This window comes from Cynocephalus volans, chromosome 1, assembly GCF_027409185.1.
Source record: "Cynocephalus volans isolate mCynVol1 chromosome 1, mCynVol1.pri, whole genome shotgun sequence".
Lineage (NCBI taxonomy): Eukaryota > Metazoa > Chordata > Mammalia > Dermoptera > Cynocephalidae > Cynocephalus > Cynocephalus volans.
In genome coordinates, this window is record NC_084460.1 from 238,565,843 (window position 1) to 238,582,618 (window position 16,776).

General features: G+C 42.9%; 1 protein-coding gene across 1 annotated transcript in view; it reads left to right on the plus strand.

Moving 5' to 3' along the window:
• Positions 1-16,776, plus strand: part of MYO3B (myosin IIIB) — a 386,192-nt gene that overhangs the window by 256,441 nt on the left and 112,975 nt on the right. The window contains exons 30-31 of the mRNA XM_063085773.1: positions 10,099-10,200; positions 14,837-14,939. Of these exons, the coding sequence (XP_062941843.1) occupies positions 10,099-10,200; positions 14,837-14,939 (205 nt within the window). The remainder of the gene's footprint in view (positions 1-10,098; positions 10,201-14,836; positions 14,940-16,776) is intronic.

Genomic DNA, 16,776 nt, shown 5'->3' on the forward strand with positions numbered 1-16,776 from the left:
TGTGTTTTAAAATATAAACTTTGAGCATGCGTATTGTTGATCCACTGAGTCCAGTATACCAGTATAGGAATCATAAATTTTCCCTATCTGAGAATCACCTCTAGAGGGCTCACTGTTTTGCACTCTGTTACCACCATGTGGACACTGCATAAAATCAGAGATGGGTCAGCTTCATCATCATGATACAAGGACAGTAGTGATCGCATCTTTTCAGTGGAGCACTGTAAGGTGCCTCCCTTTTTTGCTTTTGGCTTTTCAAGCACCCCCTTCCTTAGCCTTGCAGGCAAAGCTTTCCCACCTATCAAATGGTGTCAGAACTTCCATCACCTGAGTCTGCAGGGCTTAGGTGGGCCTGAAGGTGGCACTAACACCACCTCTGCCCTCTTGGAAGTAGAGTGGCTGCTAGAGCAAAAGCGGACAGAGTCTCTGCCCTTCAGCTAACACCAAGGACAGGAATTGACAAGCTGGTTTTATGCTGGTGGTAAAGATGCACAAATAGGGTGACTATGTTTGCAATTTTATGGGCAATTTACTTTTACTTGAGAATGTTTTCGTTATCTTTAAATTCAAAGGCATGGTTATGTTTATCTAAAAGGCAAAGCAACTCACTGTAACTTTTCCCTTTGGGGTTGTGATCTTCCCAAAGCGTAATCTTCTCATTACAAGCTGCTTTTAGTGCCACTAGGACATTTCCAAGCAGAACAAGAGTCAGACACAATGGTCCCCTTACTTTTGAAGCCTGTGGGAAGTGGCTTAGGGATGTTACCTTAGCACAACCATTTATGGTTGTTTTCTAAGGCTATCCTCTAATTTATTATTTTTCAAGAAATCATTTCATTTGAAACTTAGATTCTGTGGAATGCATTTGTTCGTATTTCTAGTTCTGGCCCATAGTATTTTTTTTTTAATGGTGTTGCTAAGATATGTTATATATTTTTAAAAGAGCAGCCCATGAAATTTAGGAAGCATTTGGCCTACATGTTGCTACAGAGCTGCGCATATTGAAATTTGTTTTTCTTTCATCTCTTTCCCAATAAAAGCGGCCGCGGCTTATCCCTTTAGCTTCCTCAGAACTTCCTTTCAGAATTCCCGATCTATTACGGCACATTCACATACCAGAAACAAGATGCCTTTTCATGCTGTCAACCTTTTTCATCTGAAATGTAAATTAATTCTTGCTGGTATGCCTTGACAGAGATCAAAGTCGGGGTATTAACCTTCCCGGGCTCTCTCCTCATAAGGACTGGGTGGCCGCTGCTAGAAGCTGGTGTCCCTGTTATCAGGCCCTCCTCCAGGCAGCCCTCAGTCTAGGAGCCACCATTTCAAAGGCTCTGAGTCATTTTGTGAACGACCTCATCATTACTTTAAACTGGGCGAGAAATGATCTGCCTGGCTAATTCTTGAGAGATCAAGCCTGCTCATGTTAATTGCAGCCCCTTCGCTTGGATTCCAGGAGCTGGTTTAAGTGTTTCTGACAGTGAGTGATCTTGGTGTGATTAAGGGAGGGACAGGGCTCCAGATTGGAAACCTCTTCCCTTGCTCAGTGGGTCATTTCTTGCCTGTCAGTCTTTGAGGTAGGCCACATTTGCATTTTCAAAATAAACAGATGCCTTTCAAATACATGAGCTGGTGGTCTAGAGATCTCTGTGGGCCCAAATAGTTCACCAGCCAGTGATCAAATGCTGGAAGAGAAAACAAACAGAAAAAAAATACCCTAGTTACAAGAGGATACATTTCCTATGCGTATTACATTGCACAAGCAATAATGCCTTTACAGATGTGCGGAGGCAGGGGAGAGGGGAGTGTGGGACCCAGAGCTAACGTATTGTACCTCAGTTTCCTTTTGGTGTGGGGGAGAAAAAACTTTGAATGTCACCTTGGTGAGAAGTGGCATGTTTCGTTGTTTTTATTATTGGTTAATTCTGATAGGTAGCTCTTGCCATAGGAAAACATACTCTTTTAAACACTAAAGGATTAAAAATATGTACTTTTTGTAATCAGAAAAATAAGATTGCACATATTATGTTCAGGCAGATGGAGTATTAACAGTTTTATGTTATTCTATTACTAACCTATTGTTTTTTAAACTTAACTCTTAAATTTCAGAAAGAGGCCCTATCTAGATTTATTCAACTAAAAAATGCATACATTTCTCAGTAAATACTATCAAAACAAACAACCTGCAGGGAATTATTAAAAGATCTGTGGTGTCTCATTCCTTAACTGTTTGAAAGCACTAGCTTTAAAATTGCCCCTCTAATTCAGGATCTGTTTTTTAAATGAGAGCAAAGTGGTGGCCTCGCAGTCTCAGAGGGGAAGTGCACTCTGAGTAGGTGACAGCAGAGCCCCAGGGGCTGGAAACAGAATTTCAAAGTGTGTCTCCCAGGAGGAGCCGGTCCTTCCAGCAGGTCACCCCCCACCCCCCAAAACACACATGCACACAGAGGAGCAGGAAGAGCCCACTGGTATACAGCACGTGTTCGTCTGATTGCTTCAGTGCTGGGGAAGTTGTCTTCTCTTTCTCTCTGTGGTTCGATCAGCTTCCTACATACTCTTCTCCTTGGTCCTGCCAACAACACAAATGCTATCAGAAGATAACAATAACCTTAACAATGATGGCCCTTCCTCCTCTGACGCACTTTGGGGAGAGTGCTTTTCAGGGCATCGGCGGTGACACTGCCAAGGCCGAAAGGGCCTTTTAAACTGGCCATGGCTGGGAACCATAGGGCACCTCATGTGACACCTTCAGAACAGAGTTGCTTCAAATGCTGCTTGTAGAAGGGAAAGGAAGCATTGCATCCAGACAGGCTGACCCTACATTGTAACAGAACTAAGTATTAAATACTGCCTGAACTTTTAAACCTCTATCAGGGTAAGCCTTTCTGCTACCCTTTTCTAACTTTAAAAGGCTGCTTCCTTTGGCATTGTTGGTGGGTTGGAAGTGACTAGGTGGTTGCGACAATTTCCTGGATCTAGATTCCCAGAAATATCCCTAGGTGTATAGGACAACTTTATTTTAAATCAGGATATTCCTTTCTTTTACTCATTTACTCAACTACTATTTGTTTAGCACCTACTTCATGCTGGGGCTACCATGATAAACCATGGGATTTAATTTGGGATTGACTTCAAATTCTCCAGCTCCAACACAGAGGGCTCTAAAATATCTGTCTAAAAGCTGTCCCTCAAAGGGATGCTTTTTTAATAAATCAGGTACTCTATATTATGCCAACACTCATTGGAAAGGAGTTCTATAAAATCTGAAATAATACAAAGAGTAAAAATTATTACAAAACACAGCCAAGAATATGCATGAAATGATCCATGCTTCTTGAAAGTAAAAATGATCACAGTAGCTATTTCTCATGCAGGAGGTACTTTCAAGTGAAAGCACCGTGGAGAGAAAAGGTCCACTTGGAACAAACAGAAAGAAAGCAAGCATGCTCTCTCTCACTTGTTTCTGTGTCTCTATTTGTTGTTCTATATCTGTTGCACTTTTTCTTCATTCCCTCCATTTCTGTTTCTTGGAGAGATCCCTGGTTATTTCACACAAAAGCTTAGTTCCTCAAAGTGAGAGTCCTTCTCAGAGGAAGCACAGGTGTGAGAGGAGAAAAGTTCCAAACTCTTCCTGGCCACAGAGCAGGAGCCAGCTGCCCCCCTTTCCTGGTGTTTTAGGCCATATCCACACAATAGCAAGGTGTACCTTGGCTTGAGATGAGCACCGAACTGCAAACTAGCTCCCCTGTCTTCTAAACCTTTGTTTAATAGAAGACAGGGTGACCTTCAGGCTTAGGCCAGGGCTTCTGCTCAGTCCACTGTCATGCTGTGTTGGTTTCTCTAGTTCTCTGTAAGTAAAAAGCTGGGACAGATTTCTGACAGCTATACAAGGGTACTTCAAAAAGTTTGTGGAAAGATTTGTGTTATCTTGTAATTCTATTTTTCCACAAACTTTTTGAAGTACTCGTGGGTTTAGTATTTTGGAGGGGAAAATGTTTGGATGGGCAGGCATCATGATTTACTTTGCAAGAACACACTTTGTCTGTGAGCATGGTCAGAGCACATGAGAGCTTCTGGAAGCATGGCTTGGAGCAAGTGGTTTACAGCGGAGAGAAGAACTGGCCTGTGGCTTCAAGGTTTCTGTCAAGAAACAAGCTCTGCCAAATCTCTCTTTCGCACAAACAATAAAATTCTTGCCATGGCATAGCTTGGAATGCAGAGGAATGTCTTTTGCTGTGGAATAAAATTATTGCCCATGTTAAGATTAAGCAAGCCAGAGGGCAGAGTACTGTTTATCTAATACACAGAGAGGAAGCTGCAAAATCAATGTGGGCTTAAGGTCCTCTTGTGCCTGATGTTGTATTTACATGACACATGAATGTGACTAACATGAAACTTTGGTGCAGCAGTTGATAACAGGACTCAAGATTAAAACTTCATAGGAAGCCAGTGATCAGAGCCTGTTCAGTTTGGAATCAGTGTTCTCCATTATGAACTTCATATAGAGCTCCAGAATCTGGCTGCAAAGAGGCTGTGCCGGAAATGGTATCTTTACCACCTCAGTGCTGAGTAGGGGCAACATCATTATGATCAATAATATACTCGAGTACTCGAGTTGCCTTTATTCTGTAAATTTTTTTTCAATTTTTTCCATGTAGAATCATAAAATGTGTTATCATATTTTATAACTTTTATTAGTTATTTAGCCTGTAACCACATAATAGTAAAGGAACATTTAGGGACAAAATTAAGTGTGCTATGATAAGAAAGATCAGACTTTCTTTCCTCAAAAGACTCTTGTGAATTGAAAAGCGGGTTTTGCTTTCCCCCTTATCAAATGAAACAGAAACGCAGAAAGTATAAATAAGTTGTCTCCCATTGTGGGCTGTGAGTTTAAGGATTGGTTTCAGAACTCTCTTCTGAGTCTTCTCCCAATGCTCTTTCCAGTAGAGCATGCTCTACTGTTGGTTTCCATCTTGGGTATGGCACACCAGCACAGGGCATTGATCAAAGCATTGGGAAGATTTAGTATGCCATCCTAAGCATACGGAGTTTAGCATCAAAACAATTGACTTTAATTCCTGGCTGTGCCATCCTTTGCCATATAGTTTGATGAAAATTACTTACCTTCTGAGCCTTAGTTTCTTGAGCTGTAAAAAGGGACTCATTAAGGTCTAATCTCAGGACTGTCGTGAAGATGACAGCAGGTAAAATAAAATCTTTATAAAAAGAGAATTTTCGAAGTTTTAATTTATGACTTGTTTATTTGACAAGGAACAATTAGAATACAACAGTAACATGTGAAAGATTGCAAGTGGTTTTGTTTTTGTTTTTTTAAAGAGCTGTGCTACATTGTGCTGACAGCTTGATTCATTAGTGCAGATAAATTTTTCAGGGACCTCAAAGTTGTTATGACTTAGGTGATGTGCTACTGACACCATTTTTCCCCCCTCACTGGCTTGAGACCCTTTTGCAACTTGTTCTGAAAGAAAGAAAGTCACCCCCCTTCCACAAAGCCAGAAATTCTAAAATCCAGGAGCTAAATATCACCCAGGTTTGCTGCCTGCTGGTGTGCAAAGCAAGTCACCTTTCAGATGTCTGAAAAGTTGGAAGATTTTGGTGTGCCTATCATGTTTAACCCACAGTGACGGGTGATTGGCAGCATAACAACTGAGTGACAGCCATTTGGCCAGGAGTTTAAACCCCAACACGATGAGCCATAGCAGGATCATGGTTTGATTTGCTGTGGCCATGAAGTCTGAATCACCAAGTATGGAGGCGGAGGCAAGGGTGACAGCTGGTAGCCATTCTCATCAATAAAGTTGTGACGGCTGAGATGTACAAGCAGTCAGAGCCTGCTAATTTCACAGACTTTGAGCCAAGTGCTTAGTGTCAAAACCAGCTACGGTCAATGAGGCAAATGGTCGTGAAGGGTCCCTTGTCAACAGCTCGACTCCCCTTCAGACTCCTTCCTCCTAATGGGTTAGAAGCAGATTGGATCCTGCTTTCCAGGAATAGGTCCAGTTTAAGGAGAAGGGGACCTTACATTTTTTATTTTTTAAACTTCTAGTAACTTCTTAAAAGTCAACTTTATGAAGGTATAATTTACATACAGTAAAATTCAAACAGTTTAACAAAATTGGACAAACACCACAACTGAGAAAAGGAGCATTTCCAGAAACTTTCCTCGTGCCCCTTTGTACCTCCCTCCCCCTCAGCCCCTGGTGACCACTGATGGGTTTTCTATTCCTAGTTCTGCCTTTTCCAGAGTGTCGTATAAATGGAGACATACAGTATGCAGGCTTGAGTCTGGCTTCTCTCCTTGGTGTCATGCTTTTTAGATTCATCCGCACTGCTGCGTTTATCAGTAGTTTGCTCCTTTTCACTGCTGAGCAGGAATCCAGTGTAGGGAGGTAGCACAGTTCTATCCATTTACCAGCTGAAGGACACCTGGGTTGTTTCCAGTTCTTGGTGACTATGAATAAAACTGCTACAAACATTTGCAGCTTTATCTTTTTAAGAAACATTTATAAGAAAGTAAATAACTTTTTTCACAGGAGATGAGAACTGTATGAGCAAAAATGGTCCTGGAGGAGGGAGTTGACTCTTGATTAGCTGACAGACTAACTTATTTTCCTGACATCTTACACGTTTGCATAGAAATCTGCAGTTTATACAAAGCGCTTTCCCTCCCATACTTGTAACTTTATTTCCTATAATTATCATCATAGTAACTCTGAGAAGCAAATGGAATCTTACCCCATTTTACAGATGGTGGCTAGGAAATGTCCTGCAATCAAGACTTCTTAACTTCTGACCTGTTGTCCTTTCACCCAGACATTTCTTAAGATTCTGTATGTGTAGAGCATTCTGTTAGGTACATTTGGGGTCACAAAAGCAACATAAAAAATGTTTTTTTCTCATTAAGAGGGGACAGTCTTATATGGAACCAGGACTGACACCCCTGCCCCAGGCTTAAGAGGGGTACTAAACAGGGACAACGAACACAGCCACAAGAAGCAAACGGTCTATGAAGCTACCTCCAATCCTTTTTGGAAGCCAACAGGGCATAGAGTGTAAGAAATACATCCAGTCAGAGGCTGATGGGAGTCAGAAGAGAATGGAGTGACAGTCCCTAGGTATGCAGAAGGAAGGGGAGTTCCCCAGACAACAGTGTTCCAGGGCAGGCAAGAAACCGATTTCTAGGATAAGGGAAAACCTCCCTCCTTAGCTTCCAAGTTGGGGAAAGCAATTACCAGGCCAGAGTTTCTTTGAACTCAAAGTTTAACAGGGATAATGACTGGAATTAAGTAGGGAGAATCGAGGTGGAAAATGCTCTCATAGGCCTGAAATTACTGGACCATGTGTGTTGGAGATAGAGGCCAGGATTTTCAATGCAACTGTAGGGGAAAAAATGCTTTCCATGATATGTTACTCTTTAAGAAAAGAATTCAACTTTCTCAGTGCTGGTGCTGCTTTTGGTGGCTTTGCCTGACAGACCTCCCACAATTTGGCCTCTTTATGTTCTGATAAGATGGCTGCTGACCAGCTGTCACTCCAGCCAGAAGTCACACTGGTTCCTTGTGAAATCTGCCAGAAGCAGTTAGGAGGGGAAGGCTGGGCTTCTGTGCCTCATCTGTATACACCTTCTCTGCCAGGTATAGTGAGTGCCCTTTGCCAGGTCCATTATGAGGACAGGAAAGTTTACCCAGCCTAAATCATCAACCAGGACAGTGTCCCTGCTGAAAAAATGCCTGGGTCTGACCTCTGTGGATCATCAAACACTAGGCCAGGCCAGAGCCTCCTCCTGCAGCAGCTGATCTGTGGGATCCTTAGAGAGCCAGGCATGTGAAAGAATGTGGGAAAGTCTGCATTTTTACTTCCATTTATAAAGGGAAAAAAAAGAGAGAGTAGGGATTATGTTTTTAAATGTTTAAATAAATGGGGCTGCACCACATAATACCCAGGAATTCAGACTTCAGGGCAAAACTGCTTGGGTTTGAACCCTGGCTCTGCCACTGTCCAGCTATGTGACTCTGGGCAAGTCATTTGACCTCCTTTTGCCTCAATTTTCTCAGCTGTAAAGTGGAAATAATAATGGTCTCTATCTTTTAGGGCTACTATGAGGATTAAATGAGTTAATTTTTGTAATGGGCTTAGAACAATGCATGGAACATAATAATCCGTATATTTGTGTTTATTAAATAAAAATAATGGAGCTCTCCCTATCTTTTCTTCCTAATTTTTCTTTCCCCCTACCCAAATCAAGCTGAATGTATATACCTGATCTTTTTCTTCTCTTTCTTCTAGTAATTTGAATCCTTAATATCTGTTACACCACCCCCAACTCTCATGTTATTTTCCTGGGGCTGCCATAGCAAATTACCACAAACTTTGTAGCTTAAAACAAAAGAAATGTATTCTCTCAGTTCTGGAGGCTAGAAGTCCAAAATCAAGGTGTCAGTAAGGTCATTTCTGCTGGAGGCTCTGAACAAAGATCTGTTCTGTGTCCCTCTCCCAGCTCCCGGAGACTGCTGGCCCCCTTTGGCTTGTAGACCCATCATCCACTCTCAGCTTCCAGTGTCACATGTCTTCTCCCTGCATCTCTCTGTATCTTCACATGGCCTTCTTATAAGGACACCAGTCATTGGCTTTAGGTCCCATCTTAATCTAGTATGACCTCATATTTGTTTTTTAATTACAAAGTCCGTGTTTCCAAGTAAGGTCACACTCTGAGGTTCCAGGGTGGACATGAGTTTGGGGGGAACTTAATACACCCCCTTAAAAACTTCAGGGTGCTCTCATATCTTTAATTCTTTTTATTCCTATTCTCTGTCTTAGAATAAGAGCTCCTTGAGGGTTGGGACTAGGGACTGGGTGTCTTTAGGTGTACTTCGATGCAGCTGGTATTACTTAACATGGGAATGGTTACTGGGCCACCTTAAAGGAATAGGAGACAAGGGTGGTACCAGGCTGGGTGTTGGATGCCTGGAGATAGGGGAGTCAACAATAAGGAGGGAGAGGGACAGGATTTTTAAAATCCCGTTACAGCAAATAAGAAAGGAGGAAGGTCAGGGACCCCAAATATTCTAATATGGTACATCTGGAAGTACCTCTGGCAGAACTACAACAGCCAGAGCTAGAATGAAGTGCAGGTGGAATGAGAACAAGGTCTAAGTCACAGGCCAGGGAGAAAGGAGATGGGGACAGAGTTAGGACTGACTGCCTTGGGCAGGGCAAAGCTCACTTGAGAGGAGGGCCTGCTGCTAGTATGGTCTCTATCTAAAGCCCAGGGGTCTAACTGAAAGCACTTGCCTTCTCCAAATACCTGAGGTAGAAGGTGTTAGAACATCTTCAGCCTCCCATGACTTTGAAGTCATGGAGAATGGAAGAAGAGGGGTGACAGCCGGGAAAATTCCTATGGTATTTTCCTACCGGAGCTACCATGTTGGGGAATCCAACAGGGACTAGCCCACCGGTCAATGAAAAGCTGCAGTGTGATATTCCTCAGCTGGATGCGGCGTGCAGCCTGTCTTCTCCCGGACAGCACGAGGAAGTTGGCTGTCCACCCACAATGGCCTGTGGGCAGGGCTGCAAGATAAACGGAAGGGAAGGGCACTTCCGACAGGCAGAGAGGTGGAGGAGAGCGGGGAGCAGCTTCCTGGCAGGGACCTGGCCCCTCTTTTTGCTTCCCTGGTGGTAGCAGCTGAGGCAATAGGAAAGCCATCCAGTGGTCAGACCAAGAGTCCTGGCCTGCTGCACTCGGGACTTCTGCTTGTCACCAAGTTTCCCTATTTGATGAATGTGACCAGAGACAGAGGCTATCTAAAACGACGTGAAACCCAACGTCATTCAGTTTACAGGGAACCTAGCCAGGACAACTGTTAATTCTTCAGTTCTCTACTATTGTGCTGTTTCTCCACCACACTATATTAAATCTTAAAAATAATTACCAAATCTGTGGGTGAGATCCATCACCTTGGAGCCTGAACCATAAGAAAAGAGTGAGTTTCCCTAGCCGAGGTGTGTCATTGGGTTTGGTAATTCATCTAGATGCGGGAGCATAACCTTGAGAAGTTCCTCTCTTGTTTCATTCCACAGGGGACGCTTCAGACCAAAGCAGTGATCCACATCGTGCTGTCACAGAGGGCACCAGGGGAAGTGCCCAGGTTCAAGATCACAGTGAGCCTGGCGACCACAAAGGTGGGGTCATTAGAGGTTTGGGATAGGTGTCCTGTATTCAGAGGCATTCCAGAGAAAGTTCCAAACCTGGAACTGATCACCTGTTATATAAGGACCCTCTGTCCGCCACTCAACTTTTTTTTCTGCAGGTGACAGTTGATTAAATGCAGAGGCAGCCAAGTAATTTGTGTGTACTTATTTTGCGAATTTGCCTCTTATGATGAGGAGTTTAAATGTGTGACTTTCTTAAGGTAATTCCACAGTAAATTTCCTTTTAGCTTCAAAATAAATATCTGATGAAGATAAAAATAAAATAAAATTAAATTAAATTAAATTAAAAATTCAGAGGCAGCCTTGCAGGGAACCATGAAAGGTGAATTCACAGAAGGGGGAAAAGAAGACAGCGATAAGCTCTGCTCCTCTGCAGCTGCCCCTCTGTCCCCTTGCCTGTGCCCTGGGAGCCTGGTCTAGTGGCAGCTCTCCTTACCACCTGCTAATCCTCAGCCATCCTCTTGGGGCAGACTCTGACATGTTTATATTGGATTGAAGGTTTAGCTTCTCAGGGAGATCTTTCTATGATCCAGACATTGGTACATAGACCTCAAACTAAAATATTCATGGGGAAAGGAGCACTGTGGACAAGGAGTTAAAACTTGTTTCTGGTCTCTGCCCTCCATTAATTAGCATCCCTAAGTTTCAGTCATGGTAACATGAGAGAATTGGACTAAATCAGTGGTTTTCAACATTTAAAAAATATTGGAGTCTCAGCCTTTTGAAGTTTGAAGGTCTCTGAACTTTGCTTGAAGAAGAAGGTATGATTTTTAAAATATGGCTTTTAATGTCAACACCTGCATTTGACGAAAAAGCGAGGATGAGTTGGCCTGGATTTTGTGCTAGAGTTTGCAGTTACAGTTCATCTGCCGGGCCCAGCACCATTTCCCAGGCAGGGAGGCTGTGGACACTTCAGGCTCCTTTGGGATCTCTCACCCATTCTATGTTTCGAGGAAATACAGAACTGGGGCTTTACCCGGGGCAAGGAGGCCAGGGGGTAAGAGAAAAAGAGAAGGGGAACCAAACAAGCAGCAGTGTTTCTTGAACTTGAAGAGAGTTGGGGGAGGAGGGGATAAGAGAGTTTTCATTTTCAAAAGAAGGGTGTCTGTTACTGATCTAGGGTCTAGATCACCCTTTATCTCTGGAAATCACAAATAGGAGATTACAAACAGGAAGTCCTCTGAAGGTGTGCTATGCTTGGCAAGGCACAGTGGGGTGTTTTTTGTTTTGTTTTGTTTTTGTAAATTTGAACCTGAATGTCTTTAAGTGGGGTGTGCATTCTCTGGTTTACTATAAACCCCACCCCTCCCCATCCTCTTTTCCTGATACTTCACACCTTTATGGTACCTGGCTGGCCCCAAAGCCATCTGAGTTTACAACACCTGCTATAGTATCTTCTTTTTTTTTCCCTGACAGTCAAATGCCTTTCCATGTTATTTCAGAATGGGCCAGTGAAGACTTGGCTCAATTTTCCTGAAAAAACTATGAATAGCTCATAGAATTCAATCAGATTTTGGAAGGGCTCAACTCCTCCAGCACTGCAAGTATTGCTTTATGTCATTAAATCAGAAACACTTAGGGAACTTTCCTGAGAATACATGACCTATCTCTGGAGAAACCTCTATTACCATACCTGCACATTCCCCATGTTTGGCATTTTATTAACATTTCTGCTATTCTTCTTTTTTTTTTTTTCTTGGCGGCTGGCTGGTATGGGGAACTGAATCCTTGACCTTGGTGTTACAAGGCTGTGCTCTAACCAACTGAGCTAACTGGTCAGCTCCCAATTCTGCTATTCAAGTCCATTTTTCTTTTTTAGCCATGTTGCTGGTCTAATTGCTTTAACCCAACCCTTTCACTTAAAATGGGTCACCTTATTTCTCTCTTTTGTTTCTTTCTGCATATCTCTATTTCTCCAATCTCCTTATTTAGTAATTGATTGGCCAGAGAGATGCTGGGTAATTCCACCTGTCACCAAGACATAGTTAACAATGTTTGACAATTTTGGATCTTGCTTTGAACTGAATGGTTTGAAAATCTTAACTTATTTAAGTTTATCTCTTTAGTTTGACCCAAATCCTTCTCCCTGCTCTTCAGGAAAAGCTGAAGGATGGAGGAATAAACTTCATCTAAGCTTTATTAAGAATATTCTATAAGTTTCTTTTTGGTTTTTATACTTCAAATAACTTAAAAATCAATATTTTGATGACTGAAGTGCAAATGAATAAGAAACATGGAATAAGTTTTCTCTTCAATTCATGAACAGAAATTCTGTGGGTTTTTACTGAAAACCCGGGTAAAATAACTGGGGGCATGCATCTGCTAATCCCCAAGGGGAGATGTTGCTGCTTCTACTCTTTCTGGTCTTGGACATGGCACCTTGGTAAGAAGAGGCCCAAACCAAAAGGGGCTTTTGCGGTTATTTCTGGCTTTCCTTTTGCATTGTCTCTCTTTGGATTGCTATTAAACTGCTATTACTCCTTTTTTTTTTTTTCCCACCAAGTCTCTCAAAATAGGTGCAGACAAAAGCTTGCAATCTCAGCTTTCCACATGCACAATACCATTTGGGCTTTGATCAGTGGTAGCTCTTGGTGCTGCTGAATTCGGCCAGAGAACAAGATTAAAAATTATTTGTGGTGATTTTCCTTCTTAATGGGGAAACAGAAAGATATTTGTGTCTCTGAAGTGGGCTCCTCGTTTTTCTTTTTATGTCAATTCTTGGTATTATGTTGCTTATCACAGCATTACAAGTGAGCTTGGGCCTAGCAGTGTTTTAGAATCTCCAAGAGGGAGGAAAACCTGCCTGGTGCTCTAGCTGGAAGAGTTTATCAAGAGAAAGCAGGAAGGGGAGGGGAGGGAATCGGTTACTGAGATGCTAACAGGCTGCAGTTATTTTTCTTGATCTCTGCTTTTTTTCCCTTCTTTCACCATTGTTTCATTGTTTCATTGTAACATTTTTTGTGTAATAGTAAAAATGTAATAACATTCTATTTACATTTTTCTCTTTATCATTTTGGTGTTTATAGCAATAATAATAACAACAGATGGTTTTATCTACCACTATAGCTCAAAGAATTACTTTGTTCTACAAAAGAGATATTTATGTCTAAGGAACCAAACTAAAAATCTTAAATCAGAGCATACTCTTCCCAGAACAGCACAAAAACAATTGATGTCTATATTCCTTTATTATTTTTCTTTTTATTTTTTGGTGGCTGGCTAGTACGGGGATCTGCATCAGTGACCTTGGTATTATAAGGCTGTGCTCTAACCAACTGAGCTAACCAGCCAGCTCCCCCCACTTTATTTTTTTCTATATTCCATCTCTGTAATGTTATATGTTCTATCATTATAACAACCTTTCACATTTTTTATGTCTTCCACAATATGTCACAATTGCCAAGTTTATAGGTTATCTTCGTTGCTTATACTTTGGGTTGGATGCTTCTCAGTTACCTAAAATAAGGATGACAAATAGGTGCAAAGACTCCTTCCTACCCCAATTGACTGATAGTGACTACTTGAAACTGTGGTTCTCAGCCCTGGCCACACCTTAAAATTATCTAGTGTCGGCCCCCACCCCAGGTCAAATTCAGAATCTCTAGAGCCAGTACCCAGGCATGTTTAAAATCTTCCCAGGTATTTTTAACGTGTAGCCAGGATTAAGATCATGGATCTGGAAGCAATATCTTTCAAACTTCAACATGGACCAGAGGCACTTGGATAGCTTTTAATTTTAATTTTTTTATTTTTGGCAGCTGGCCGGTACAGGGATCGAACCCTAGACCTTGGTGTTAGCAGCTAGATAGCTTTTTCAAAACACAGATTGCCAGGCCCTAGTCCCAGAATTTCTGATTTACTGGATCTGAGGTGGTGCCCAAGAATTTGCATTTCTAGTAAGTTTCCAGCTGAGGCTGATCTGCTGGTCTGGGGTCCACACTTTGAGGACCATTGATGTGAAGTGTTGTGTTAAGAAGGAACATGAAGCTGAATTAAGTTTCAGTGGAAAGGAGAGCCATGATTGCTTAGTCATGGCTGCCATGGTCACAGGAAGGAGGAGTCGTATATGTTGCTCTAATTCTTGAGAAACTCATCCGTACACTATCCTTAACCACATTGTAGAAATGCTTACTCCTGGGATGATTCCCTGTTTACAGTTAATCCTACCCACGTGACAGTTCACTTCTTGACCTTCTATCTGCACCAGTGGCAGCCCAGCTGGAACTAGAAGTTGCCCTGCTGGCTCTGCTGGGCACAGTGCTATTCCAGCTACTGCACTTTGCTTCTGCTGGCACCCACCTCACCTGAGGGCTTCTAATTTCTGTCCACTATTTATATCTATTGGCAGAGAGAGGTTGCTTGTTTTCCTATAAGCATGAGTTATTTTATCCAATTTGCTGGCTGGGACCTAGCACCAAGTGAGACCTGGCGTCTCAGAACAGGTCAGTTTTAATAACATGTCCTAGGAAAGGCTGCAGAAATTCAGGCAGTAGCATGAGGGCAGGGAGAAAAGGGCTGCAGAGAGCGTAGATGGGCACCCAAAACTAGCCCTGCCTCCTTCTGAACTTATCTTTAGACCTCTAAGTACTTGTTTGTTTTCTCTCAGTTCTGAGGGGCTCTGTAGATCATAAAAGCCGTCCACAAGCAGAATCCAGCAATGGCCATGCAGAGACTTCAAACAATTCTCCTGCTGTCACTGAAAAAAATCGGTGAGTCTTATCCCTAACAGTTCCCTGGTGTAAACTCAGGTGCTCCGATCCAGTGGACGACAACACGACGAAATAGAGCACTGTTCTAACACTATTTCTAACACTGTGTTGTATTGGTGAGTTGGAGACAGTGGAGCCAAAAAATGTCGCTTACCAGATTCTCCATGTCAGTCTATGGGCAAAGGTCTATATTCTACAGTGCAATCAGAATGCAACCCTGCTTTGGGAGTTTTCTTCATGGTAAAACCTGTACTTGGCTTCATTGGGTTAAATCAGTGGTTCTCAAGTGGGGGCAGTTTTGCTCCCCCTACCCTCTCAGGAACATTTGGCAATGTCTGGAGCCATTTTTGGTTGTCACACTTTGGGGGGAAGGATTGTGCCTCTGGCATCTAGTAGGTAGAAGCCAGCAGTGCTGCAGAACCTCCCACAACACAGAGCACAGCCTCCTCACAACAGAGAATTGTTCCGCCCAAAATGTCAATAGTTCCAAGGTTAAGAAACCCTGGATTTAATCTAAAGCTTAAAGAAGGCATCAGTTCCTGTTTTCTCATGAGTTTTAGATAAATGTGATTCAAAAGGTGTAGAGCAGAGCTTTCCCAGGGCCATGTTTTCAATGGACATCTGAGCTGCTCAGGGTCTGCAGGGACCGTGACCCTAGCTAAATGTGGGTTCAGGTCACTCTAAGTCAGGCCAAGCCAGGCCATGACACCAGGTACTGGAAACTCAAGGAACTCCTAGGCTTATTCTTCAGGGAAGCCTTTACAACCTGCTTTCTCTCAGAAAAGGTATCCACACCCCATCCCACATGTCCAGGAGGAGGACACAGCTGCCGGAAGGAGTGGACCATGGCAAAGGGAAAGTCTGAATAGAATAAAACTTGCCTTTCTTATTTCCCCCACATTGATTACGGGGAACTTCACTGAAGGTTTAGTAAAGAATTTGGAGAAAGAAGCAGGTCATCAGAAAGTTCTCTGCATCTTTTCACCTGGAAAAAGAGGTGGACTTGATTGGCATTTAAAAAAATAATTCTTAATTTTTTGAGACTTGAAAAATTAAATTCTCATTTCTCTAGTGGTCTCAAATTGCCACTGGATCCCTTTTAAAGTAGGCTACTTTAGGCTACTTGCCTAAATAGTTGGAATAGCTCATTCAAATGTACTTGAGGGAAAGACCTAACGTCTCATATCAGAATAAAAAAGTTGAGAATTTCTGATGTAGCAGAGTGACCACTGAACTTGGCAGATGGAAGGCTTGGATTCTGGTCCTAGAGCTAACATTTTCCAGCTGTTTGACCTTGGGCAGTTCAGGGAACCAGCTTGGAAAATGACTTCAACCCCAGCCTGACTCCCCTCGACCTCGGCTGATGACTGACTTTACTGAGAATGTCAGGACAGTGCTCTGAGTTCTGTCCACCACCCTTCCTCCCACCTTAGAACCTCCCCTTACTTTCAGCTGTCCTTGCTCTCTTTGCTCCAGTCTGCCAGACCCCAGGTCCCCTTCCTTGCACACTGGTCCCGCCCTGCAGGCCCTACAGCCAGCAGCAAGCACCCCCCTTTCTCATCCCTCTTTCCCTCTGCTATCTCTTTTCCTTTTCCTACACCTCTCCTCCCTCAACAAAAGCCTGCTCCCGGCCCTGGCCCTTCCTCTTCTTACTTTTACCAGTGGACTTCCTCAGACCGACATCCAGGACCAAACCAACCTCCCCCTCCTTAATCCTGAAGTCTGATTTGTGTCTAACACTGTCCTGAGGAAGCTCAGTGCGCAGTGGCTAGAGCCTGGTCTTCATCAGACTGTTCTGTGGGTGTCTGCGGTACTGCGGTCTTCAGGCCCTTCCTCT